Source organism: Squalius cephalus (assembly GCF_949319135.1).
Source record: "Squalius cephalus genome assembly, chromosome: 24".
In the NCBI taxonomy this organism is placed as follows: domain Eukaryota; kingdom Metazoa; phylum Chordata; class Actinopteri; order Cypriniformes; family Leuciscidae; genus Squalius; species Squalius cephalus.
Window position 1 is genome coordinate 110001 of NC_137145.1, and position 12500 is coordinate 122500.

The 12500-nt window shown below is 47.4% G+C and overlaps 2 protein-coding genes across 3 annotated transcripts in view; both read left to right on the forward strand.

The window, feature by feature from the left end:
• Positions 1–984, forward strand: part of tiprl (TIP41, TOR signaling pathway regulator-like) — a 15275-nt gene extending 14291 nt beyond the window's left edge. Inside the window, exon 8 of one of the 2 annotated variants that reach the window (XM_079860734.1) lies at positions 1–984. This exon is cut by the window's left edge and continues 835 nt beyond it. The gene's annotated coding sequence lies outside the window, so the exon portion shown is untranslated. The other variant, XM_079860735.1, reaches the window with a different exon arrangement.
• riox2 (ribosomal oxygenase 2) overlaps positions 880–12500 on the forward strand; it is a 19139-nt gene continuing 7518 nt past the window's right edge. Inside the window, exons 1-6 of the mRNA XM_079860708.1 lie at positions 880–984; positions 1846–2276; positions 6598–6717; positions 6833–6961; positions 7092–7195; positions 7288–7390. Coding sequence (XP_079716834.1) covers positions 1848–2276; positions 6598–6717; positions 6833–6961; positions 7092–7195; positions 7288–7390 — 885 coding nt within the window. The 5' untranslated portion in view covers positions 880–984; positions 1846–1847. The remainder of the gene's footprint in view (positions 985–1845; positions 2277–6597; positions 6718–6832; positions 6962–7091; positions 7196–7287; positions 7391–12500) is intronic.

Consider the following 12500-nt stretch of genomic DNA (forward strand, 5'->3'; position numbering starts at 1 on the left):
CTCGGGTATCAAAATGATCTCAGAGTTTCCCAGTGGTGGAGTGTTTGTCCAGTCCTGAGGCTTGTTAGCTACTGTCCTCCCCAGAGATTACGGTCACGGCACGAAAATACTGTAAAAACTTTATATTAACTGGCTTTCTATTAATGCAGCACAGTGAATGAGCCGTGTCTCCCAGTGGCTTACAGTCAGTTTAGTGTTCGTGATTCACTTACAGCAAGAAAAGATAACATGCTTTCATGTCCGAAAACATTATTTTTTTCTTACATTTCATAATAAACTCAGACAAGCTCAGTACCGACTCGGTTTACATCAGTTTATTTTTTTTATTTTTTTTTGTGAATTTGAATGTGTGCAAAGGATTGTGGGTGGAGGATAGGATCGCGAAGGATTCATCCGATGTATCCTTCAAAACAGGCCGAATGAAGGACTCAAAACGAAGGATCCTTCAAACTGAGACGGCCTTCAGCGTGACAGTCGAGTAACTATGACCTGAGTCATAGTTCATGTCCAGTTTCCAACCAGGAAATTCCTATCGGGAGTTGCCTAAACAGAAATTGGACACAAATGCCCTCTCAAGCCATATTTACTAATTTAATAATGAAAATAGCCTAAATCTGACTGGAATTCCAGCAAGCTGAGTATCTAGAGTGTAGTGAATGTTTATATAGTTGTCAGTAAACGGGACACTACGTTGTATTCAAAATTAAAATTCTTAAGCATTTAATATGCCTTTAATAAAATTTTCCCAGGAAATAGCAAGAGTAAACCTAGTGTCCACCATGATTCATATTCTTTCAGACATCAAAGCACTTGAACTGGACGCGAGCTCGTGAAATAGAAATCGGCATACGCCACATATTTTACTGTGATTGGTTGCTACGATTATGAACTTGACTCAAAAATCCAGGAACGGTTTTTATAAATTTCCACCCGGAGCGTTTGAAGTGTGACACCGTCTGTGCACGTGGGCCTGTGATGTTGTCGGTAAGGAACATGTTTGTCTGTACTTCCACTGCGAATGAGTTATTTTCTGGTATATAAATTATGACGAACCCGTCTGTCTTATTTGGATAATAAGTATACGATTAAATATCTTACTCGACTTTTAGGTGTTAAATTATTTCGTTATTTTAAACATGTCTGGTTGTCTTAGTTTTGAAAGTTAAAACCATAAATTAAAAGAAGAGGAAAACTAAACAATGCATTAATTTGAAGCTTGTCACTATTGTTGCATTAGCATTTTATTTGCACTTTTTTGTTTCGTTTGCATTTTTAGATAATAGAATAATAATAAAATGTAAAATCATCAATTGCATTGTGTATTTTAATTTGACACTGCATTTTTAAATTACAATAAAAAGCAAAAGTTTTTGCACACCATAATTCTACCTCATTCTGTCACTTGTGTTGACACTTTTCTATAAACTGACTCAATTAAACTTGACTAATCAGTTATTTCGTGATGATGAATGCGTGAACTGAATGAATGGTTAAAAGCATATAATTATTTTAAGCTTGGAACTGGACACGAAGGTCGCTACAGGGAAACTCGAAGATCATTTTGATACCCGAGTTTCCGAGTTGATCGGGTCCTAAACTGTAAACATGGCGGAGGAGAGAACGACTGATGTGACTGCTGTTCTTTATTACGTTTTCCACAACAGCTGCATCACCTTGTCTTGATGTTAAAGTAGTGCACATATACATTTATGAATAATCATTTGAAGTGTATTGCTTATATACACAAAGTGAAAATAGCCTGTATTTGACAGGAATTCCAGAATAATCAGCAAGCTATCTAGACAGCGCAGTGAGCATATTTATATTATGATATTTATGCCGCAGAGATGCCAAAAAAGGGCAGAAGAGAGAAGAAGTGTGATGGACAGAAGGAGGAGGAGGAGGATGTACCTGTGAAGCAGATGAAGATGGGGAACCCACTGTGCTTCGACTCTCCGAGGGATTTCTTCCAGAGTCTGATCAGTCCGGTCGGCCTGGACCAGTTCTTCCTTCAGTACTGGGAGCAGAAGCCACTGGTCCTGCAGCGCAACGATCCGGCTCTGGCTTCGTACTTCCGCTCGCTGTTCCAGCTGTCCGACGTCAGGCAGCTCTGCGCTCGCGGCCTGCGATACGCCAGAGACCTCAACGTGTGCCGCTGCGTCGACGGCCAGAAGAGAGTGCTGAATAAAGCAGGGAAGGTGAAGTTCAGCCAGCTGAAGAAGGACCTGGAGGAGAGCAGAGCCACCATACAGCTGCACCAGCCTCAGAGGTTCAAGGTCAGAGCTCGCGTAAACGGGTCAGGAGTGTTCGCAGGTCACGTGTGTTCACAAGTCACGTGGTCACAGGTCACAGGTCACGTGTGTTCGCAGGTCACGAGTGGTCACAGGTCACGTGTGTTCACAAGTCACGTGTGTTCACAGGTCACGTCTGTTCACAGGTCACGTGTGTTCGCAGGTCACGTGTGTTCGCAGGTCACGTGTGTTCGCAGGTCACGTGTGTTCGCAGGTCACGTGTGTTCGCAGGTCACGTGTGTTCGCAGGTCACGTGTGTTCGCAGGTCACGTGTGTTCGCAGGTCACGTGTGTTCACAGGTCACGTGTGTTCGCAGGTCACGTGTGTTCGCAGGTCACGTGTGTTCACAGGTCACGTGTGTTCACAGGTCACGTGTGGTCACAGGTCACGTGTGTTCGCAGGTCACGTGTGTTCACAGGTCACGTGTGTTCACCGGTCACGTGTGTTCACCGGTCACGTGTGTTCACAAGTCACGTGTGTTCACAAGTCACGTGTGTTCACAAGTCACGTGTGTTCACAGGTCACGTGTGTTCACAGGTCTCGTGTGTTCGCAGGTCACATGTATTCACCGGTCACGTGTGTTCACAGGTCACGTGTGTTCACAAGTCACGTGTGTTCGCAGGTCACGTGTGTTCGCAGGTCACGTGTATTCACTGGTCACGTGTGTTCACAAGTCACGTGTGTTCACAGGTCACGTGTGTTCACCGGTCACGTGTGTTCACCGGTCACGTGTGTTCACCGGTCACGTGTGTTCACCGGTCACGTGTGTTCACCGGTCACGTGTGTTCACCGGTCACGTGTGTTCACAGGTCACGTGTGTTCACAGGTCACGTGTGTTCACAGGTCTCGTGTGTTCGCAGGTCACGTGTGTTCGCAAGTCACGTGTGTTCACAGGTCACGTGTGTTCACAGGTCACGTGTGTTCACAGGTCACGTGTGTTCACAGGTCACGTGTGTTCACAGGTCACGTGTGTTCACAGGTCACGTGTGTTCACAGGTCACGTGTGTTCACCGGTCACGTGTGTTCACAAGTCACGTGTGTTCACAAGTCACGTGTGTTCACAAGTCACGTGTGTTCACAGGTCACGTGTGTTCGCAGGTCTCGTGTGTTCGCAGGTCACGTGTATTCACCGGTCACGTGTGTTCACCGGTCACGTGTGTTCACCGGTCACGTGTGTTCACCGGTCACGTGTGTTCACAGGTCACGTGTGTTCACAGGTCACGTGTGTTCACAGGTCTCGTGTGTTCGCAGGTCACGTGTGTTCGCAAGTCACGTGTGTTCACAGGTCACGTGTGTTCACAGGTCACGTGTGTTCACAGGTCACGTGTGTTCACAGGTCACGTGTGTTCACAGGTCACGTGTGTTCACAGGTCACGTGTGTTCACAGGTCACGTGTGTTCACAGGTCACGTGTGTTCACCGGTCACGTGTGTTCACAAGTCACGTGTGTTCACAAGTCACGTGTGTTCACAAGTCACGTGTGTTCACAGGTCACGTGTGTTCGCAGGTCTCGTGTGTTCGCAGGTCACGTGTATTCACCGGTCACGTGTGTTCACAGGTCACGTGTGTTCACAAGTCACGTGTGTTCGCAGGTCACGTGTGTTCGCAGGTCACGTGTATTCACTGGTCACGTGTGTTCACTGGTCACGTGTGTTCACAGGTCACATGTGTGTTCACAGGTCACGTGTGTTCACCGGTCACGTGTTCACAGGTCTCGTGTGTTCACAAGTCACGTGTGTTCACAAGTCACGTGTGTTCACCGGTCACGTGTGTTCGCAGGTCTCGTGTGTTCGCAGGTCACGTGTGTTCACCGGTCACGTGTGTTCACAAGTCACGTGTGTTCACAGGTCACGTGTGTTCACAGGTCACGTGTGTTCACAGGTCACGTGTGTTCACAGGTCACGTGTGTTCACAGGTCACGTGTGTTCACCGGTCACGTGTGGTCACAGGTCACGTGTGTTCGCAGGTCACGTGTGTTCACAGGATGAGCTGTGGCGTATTCAGGAGCGGCTGGAGTGTGGAGGTCACATGTGTGTTCACAAGTCACGTGTGTTCACAGGTCACGTGTGTTCGCAGGTCACGTGTGTTCGCAGGTCACGTGTGTTCACAAGTCACGTGTGTTCACCGGTCACGTGTGTTCACAGGTCTCGTGTGTTCGCAGGTCACGTGTATTCACCGGTCACGTGTGTTCACAAGTCACGTGTGTTCACAGGTCACGTGTGTTCACCGGTCACGTGTGTTCACAGGTCTCGTGTGTTCGCAGGTCACGTGTATTCACCGGTCACGTGTGTTCACAAGTCACGTGTGTTCACAGGTCACGTGTGTTCACAGGTCACGTGTGTTCACAGGTCACGTGTGTTCACAAGTCACGTGTGTTCGCAGGTCACGTGTGTTCGCAGGTCACGTGTATTCACTGGTCACGTGTGTTCACAGGTCACGTGTGTTCACAGGTCACGTGTGTTCACAGGTCACGTGTGTTCGCAGGTCACGTGTATTCACTGGTCACGTGTGTTCACAAGTCACGTGTGTTCACAGGTCACATGTGTGTTCACAGGTCACGTGTGTTCGCAGGTCACGTGTGTTCGCAGGTCACGTGTGTTCGCAGGTCACGTGTGTTCGCAGGTCACGTGTGTTCGCAGGTCACGTGTGTTCGCAGGTCACGTGTGTTCGCAGGTCACGTGTGTTCGCAGGTCACGTGTGTTCGCAGGTCACGTGTGTTCACCGGTCACGTGTGTTCACCGGTCACGTGTGTTCACCGGTCACGTGTGTTCACAGGTCACGTGTTCACAGGTCACGTGTTCACAGGTCACGTGTGTTCACAGGTCACGTGTGTTCACCGGTCACGTGTGTTCACCGGTCACGTGTGTTCACAGGTCACGTGTGTTCACAAGTCACGTGTGTTCACAGGTCACGTGTGTTCACAGGTCTCGTGTGTTCACAGGTCACGTGTGTTCACAGGTCACGTGTGTTCACAGGTCACGTGTGTTCACAGGTCACGTGTGTTCACAGGTCACGTGTGTTCACAGGTCACGTGTGTTCACCGGTCACGTGTGTTCACCGGTCACGTGTGTTCACCGGTCACGTGTGTTCACAGGTCACGTGTGTTCACCGGTCACGTGTTCACAGGTCTCGTGTGTTCGCAGGTCACGTGTGTTCACCGGTCACGTGTGTTCACAAGTCACGTGTGTTCACAAGTCACGTGTGTTCACCGGTCACGTGTGTTCACAGGTCTCGTGTGTTCGCAGGTCACGTGTGTTCACCGGTCACGTGTGTTCACAAGTCACGTGTGTTCACAGGTCACGTGTGTTCACAGGTCACGTGTGTTCACAGGTCACGTGTGTTCACAGGTCACGTGTGTTCACAGGTCACGTGTGTTCACCGGTCACGTGTGGTCACAGGTCACGTGTGTTCGCAGGTCACGTGTGTTCACAGGATGAGCTGTGGCGTATTCAGGAGCGGCTGGAGTGTGGAGGTCACATGTGTGTTCACAAGTCACGTGTGTTCACAGGTCACGTGTGTTCGCAGGTCACGTGTGTTCGCAGGTCACGTGTGTTCACAAGTCACGTGTGTTCACCGGTCACGTGTGTTCACAGGTCTCGTGTGTTCGCAGGTCACGTGTATTCACCGGTCACGTGTGTTCACAAGTCACGTGTGTTCACAGGTCTCGTGTGTTCGCAGGTCACGTGTATTCACCGGTCACGTGTGTTCACAAGTCACGTGTGTTCACAGGTCACGTGTGTTCACAAGTCACGTGTGTTCACAGGTCACGTGTGTTCACAGGTCTCGTGTGTTCGCAGGTCACGTGTATTCACCGGTCACGTGTGTTCACAAGTCACGTGTATTCACCGGTCACGTGTGTTCACAAGTCACGTGTGTTCACAGGTCACGTGTGTTCACAGGTCACGTGTGTTCACAGGTCACGTGTGTTCACAGGTCACGTGTGTTCACCGGTCACGTGTGTTCACAGGTCACGTGTGTTCACAGGTCACGTGTGTTCACAAGTCACGTGTGTTCACAAGTCACGTGTGTTCACAAGTCACGTGTGTTCACAGGTCACGTGTGTTCACAGGTCACGTGTGTTCACAGGTCACGTGTGTTCACAGGTCTCGTGTGTTCGCAGGTCACATGTATTCACCGGTCACGTGTGTTCACAGGTCACGTGTGTTCGCAAGTCACGTGTGTTCACCGGTCACGTGTGTTCACAGGTCACGTATGTTCACCGGTCACGTGTGTTCACAGGTCACGTGTGTTCACCAGTCATGTGTGTTCGCAGGTCACGTGTGTTCACCAGTCACGTGTATTCACAGGATGAGCTGTGGCGTATTCAGGAGCGGCTGGAGTGCTTCTTCGGGTCGCTAGTTGGATCTAACATCTACATCACGCCTCGCGGCTCTCAGGGTCTGCCGCCGCACTACGACGACGTTGAGGTGTGTGTCTGCTCTCGTTTGTGTAGCATCTACTGTCATGGTTTGCTCATGTGTGCATGAGGAATAACTGACGTTCTGCTGGTGTTCGTTTCCATACGCGTGTGTATGGGTTCAGGTGCTGATCCTTCAGCTGGAGGGACAGAAACACTGGAGGCTTTACCAGCCCACCGTCCCTCTGGCCCGCGAGTACAGCCTGGAGCCCGAGCATCGCATCGGCCCCCCAACACACGACTTCATCCTGCAGGTCAGTGACATCACGGGGTTAAAGGTCAATCAGCAGAGACGTGAGATGTGCTTGAGTGTTCTGCTCGTGTGTCTGTGGTTGAGGAGAGATATGATTGTATTATTGCCTCATTTCATGTGATTTCTTGTAGGCTGGTGATTTGCTGTATTTCCCCCGAGGAACGATCCACCAGGCCGACACTCCTTCAGACGTGGCTCGATCCACACACCTCACGCTCAGCACCTACCAGAACATGTGCGTCTCCACAGTCCACAAACATGAAATATAGATAGATATACATGTGTGTCTTTCAGGTCGTTATATATATACATGTGTGTGTCTTTCAGGTCGTGGGGCGACTTCATGCTGGACGTGTTTCCCGGGTGTGTGTTGGACAGCATGAGACGTGAACACAGAATGCGCTGCGGTCTTCCTCGTAACCTCCTCACGGTGAGCACACACACTGCTTTCACACACACTGCTCTCACACACTCCTCTCACACACTCCTCTCTCACACACTCCTGTCACACACACTGCTCTCACACACTCCTCTCACACACTCCTCTCTCACACACTCCTGTCACACACACTCCTCTCTCACACACACTCCTCTCTCACACACACTCCTCTCTCACACACACTCCTCTCACACACACACTCCTCTCTCACACACACTCCTCTCACACACACACTCCTCTCTCACACACACTCCTCTCTCACACACACTCCTCTCTCACACACACTCCTCTCACACACACACTCCTCTCTCACACACACTCCTCTCACACACACACTCCTCTCACACACACACTCCTCTCTCACACACACTCCTCTCTCACACACACTCCTCTCACACACACACTCCTCTCTCACACACACTCCTCTCTCACACACACTCCTCTCTCACACACACTCCTCTCACACACACACTCCTCTCTCACACACACTCCTCTCTCACACACACTCCTCTCACACACACACTCCTCTCTCACACACACTCCTCTCACACACACACACTCCTCTCTCACACACACTCCTCTCTCACACACACTCCTCTCTCACACACACTCCTCTCTCACACACACTCCTCTCTCACACACACTCCTCTCACACACACACTCCTCTCTCACACACACTCCTCTCACACACACACTCCTCTCTCACACACACTCCTCTCTCACACACACTCCTCTCTCACACACACACACACTCCTCTCTCACACACACTCCTCTCACACACACACTCCTCTCACACACACACTCCTCTCACACACACACTCCTCTCACACACACACTCCTCTCTCACACACACTCCTCTCACACACACACTCCTCTCTCACACACACTCCTCTCTCACACACACTCCTCTCACACACACACTCCTCTCACACACACACTCCTCTCACACACACACTCCTCTCACACACACACTCCTCTCTCACACACACTCCTCTCACACACACACTCCTCTCACACACACACTCCTCTCTCACACACACTCCTCTCACACACACACTCCTCTCACACCTCTCACACACACACTCCTCTCTCACACACACTCCTCTCTCACACACTCCTCTCACACACACACACTCCTCTCTCACACACTCCTCTCTCACACACTCCTCTCACACACACACTCCTCTCTCACACACACTCCTCTCACACACACACTCCTCTCACACACACACTCCTGTCACACACACTCCTCTCTCACACACACTCCTCTCTCTCACACACTCCTCTCTCACACACTCCTCTCACACACACACTCCTCTCTCACACACTCCTCTCTCACACACTCCTCTCACACACACACTCCTCTCTCACACACTCCTCTCTCACACACTCCTCTCTCACACACTCCTCTCTCACACACTCCTCTCACACACACACTCCTCTCACACACACACTCCTCTCACACACACACTCCTCTCACACACACACTCCTCTCACACACACACTCCTCTCACACACACACTCCTCTCACACACACACTCCTCTCACACACACACTCCTCTCTCACACACACTCCCCTCTCTCACACACACTCCTCTCTCTCACACACACACTCCTCTCACACACACACTCCTCTCACACACACACTCCTCTCACACACACACTCCTCTCACACACACACTCCTCTCTCTCACACACACTCCTCTCACACACACACTCCTCTCACACACACACTCCTCTCACACACACACTCCTCTCACACACACACTCCTCTCACACACACACTCCTCTCACACACACACTCCTCTCACACACGCTCCTGTCTAGGGATGGTACCTAAACCCGGTATTAAACAGGCACCGGTGCTGAATTATGAAAGACCGCTGGATCGATAAGCTCGGGCGTTATCGGTTCTGCTGTCGGTACTGGAGAAATTAAGAAAGTACACGTGCTATTTATTATTGCTTTTAAAAAATTATTATCTTGCAAATTTAATCTCGCCAGCCACTTCTATATATAATAATATTGAACCATTTGTCTGTGATGCATTTTTGCTAAAGAGAGAGAGTGTGAGTGTGTGTGAGAGCGATCTTTCACGTGGAGCCACGGCACTGTCATTTCTCCCTAAATCCCAAACGTAACGTCAGAATCTGCACGATCGGTGACTGTTGTAAAATGTAGTCTTTACTGTTGCTAAACTGCGGGACGCGTTTGATAATAAAAGGCTATTAAAAGTACCAAAATTGACGCAATAGACGCTGTTCCAAATGCGGCGCGCGCTCCGAAACACACCACAACGAGACAAGCAACGTATATTTTGGGCTTCGTGTGCGCATCTAAACTATCAAATATACACACAAATATGTCAAAATGGCCGTCTTGGAGATTCACTTAAAATTTATTCACTTAAATACAGTTTATGTCTTAAATGGACCTAAATAGTTGGGAGAAAATATGATGTGTAATAATGATTAGATCTGCATTTGGTCTTAAAGAGGCAGCAGTCTAATAATCCTGCTGACGATTGCTCCATTAATGTGAATCAAACAACAAAAGGCAAAGAGAAAATCAGTCACAGCTCTTGGATGAATAATTTTGGCTTTTATAAGCTTTAATCTATCTATGATAAACTATGCAGTGTTATTTTACATCTGACTTTATTAGATGTCTTTGTAGCCCATATTACTCCTGAACAGTAACGTCAGACATTACTGAAATTAAAGCACTGGGTCTAAAATTTGTATATTTGTATATGTATACATGTGTTTGTACATTGTTTTTGGTGTCCTATGTCTTCTGTATATAAAACACAAAAGCCTGCACCCTTCTGCATAACATACATGTGTTATTTGTTTTGTTAAAGCATTGCTTTTTCTTTTGCTGTAGATATTTATTTTACATTTCTAAATATAAAGCAATATTAATTATGTTCTAAATTATTTATTTTCCTTTTTTTTAATATAACAAAAAGAACCGATAAGAATACCGTTAAAGTACCGGATCGATAAGGAGTATCGGTAAGAGTAGTAATACCGTTAAAACCTTAACGATAAGGGTTCCAGTTTGGGCGACAGCAAAATGCCAGCGTGAGAACGAGCTGGTCCCGACTAAGTGACGAAAAGGGCCTAAACGAATAATATTACTCGAATTGATTTACTCTAATCGACTTCAAAAAGTCTTGGGCCATGACAAAAGACAGACAAAATAAAGCTAAAGGTAAGAAAACAGTACAGAACATTGAAGGCGCCTCCGAGGCTAATGACGCCGAATCGTTAGCTAATCATAGTGAGGAAGATGTGGACATGGAAGTGGATTTGAAGACGATATTCAGAGAAATAAAAGATTTCCGTAAAGACAACAAGAAAGAGTTTCAAGAGCTCAAAGAGGACATCAACAGAGCAAACCAAAGACTTGACGAAACGGAAGAACGGATAACAACAGTGGAGGATCGAATGCAGGTTACAGAAGAGGTGATGACGGAGATGATAAAACTTCACGGCCAACTCGAAGCAAAGCTAATTGACCAGGAAGGACGTGACAGGCGCAACAACATCTACGATCTGTACCCGAAGGATCTGAGAAAAACCTCTCCTCAATGACGGCTTTTATTGAACAGTTGCTAACAGAAAATTTGAAACTTCCTACGGACATGAATCTACAGATTGAGAGAGCCCACAGAGCTCTTACTCCTCTTCCACTTTCTGGATCAGCACCACCACAGTCTATCATTGTGAGATTTCTGGACTATAGAACAAAAGAAGAAATCATTAAAACTGCGTGGCAAAACAAAGGGTTTGTCTGGAGGGGCAAGCAAATAAATTTCGATCACAATTATGCGTCATTAGTGTTGAAAAAACGAAGAGAATACGTGGAGGTAAAGAAGATCTTAAAAGAAAAGGGGATACGGTTCCAAACTCCCTTCCCTGCCAGAATGAGGGTCTTCTACGAAGACGGAGTGTCAGTGTTGCCAGATGTACGATAATTATCGTATTTGTACGATAATTTTGACCTCTGTACGATGTACGATCAATAATGGAAAAAATCCTATAATGTACGATAATTTCAGAACTGTGTGACACTTCAAATGATGGTTGTTGTAATAGGACTTCTCATTGATCTAGCCGTGGATTCTACGTCTACCGGGTAAATACAAGTAGTCCGCGTCCGAACTGTGCGCAGCTGTCGTGTACGCGTTCAAACTGGAGTATAACAGAGGCTGCTAATGTAACTAACGTGACAAATGTGAAAAAAAAAAAAAAAAAATCCTCGACCGGCCCAAAAGTGAAGCGGCCCACCGGGAATTCTCCCGATTCCCCACCCCGGGCCTGCTGACAGCCAACGCTAGGCGCTGCTAGATCGGGAAGCGCGGATTGAGTGAGAGTGAGTGGATCACGTGACATGAAGCAAGCTCGGTCTCTGCCTCAATGTTGATAATTCAAGACAGCATGAGAACTGACTGCGCATGCGCAAACCTACGTAAACTAAGTTCTATGGACCAAAGAGGCACTGCTAACCTCTGCCTCAATGGCCATGGCTTTGAATTTCCTGCATGAAACAATGGTTTTAGGAGCAAACAATGGCAAAATCAGTATATTATATGTGTATTCCTGAAAATTCTTGTTACAAAAATTAATATTTGGAATAAAAATAAATGCAATTAATAATGTGGTGAATTAATAAAGTTCTTGGAATTAATAAATGTAATGTCAACATTTCCTTTGGTGAGGCACTGCCTACCCTGACCGCACGTCCCTGCTACAACTACAGAAAGAAAAAGGTGGCTTTGGCTTGCCATGTTTAGAGGAGTATTATCGTGCAGCCCAATTACGACCTTTATTATGTCTATGTAATCCATATCTTAAAGCCAGATAACGAAATAGAAAATGAAAACCTTAAAAGACCTCCAATTCAAGCTATAATGGCAGATGGACACTTGACTAAAATGTATACACAACTCAATCCGTGGACAACTAACTCAATAAAGATTTGGCAAGATACAATAAAAAAAAAAAAATTTGATAGACTTGGTATCAATCTTGAGATGGCCCGCATATGACTCAACTTTTGCTCCAAATACTATAGATGACAGCTTTAAAGCTT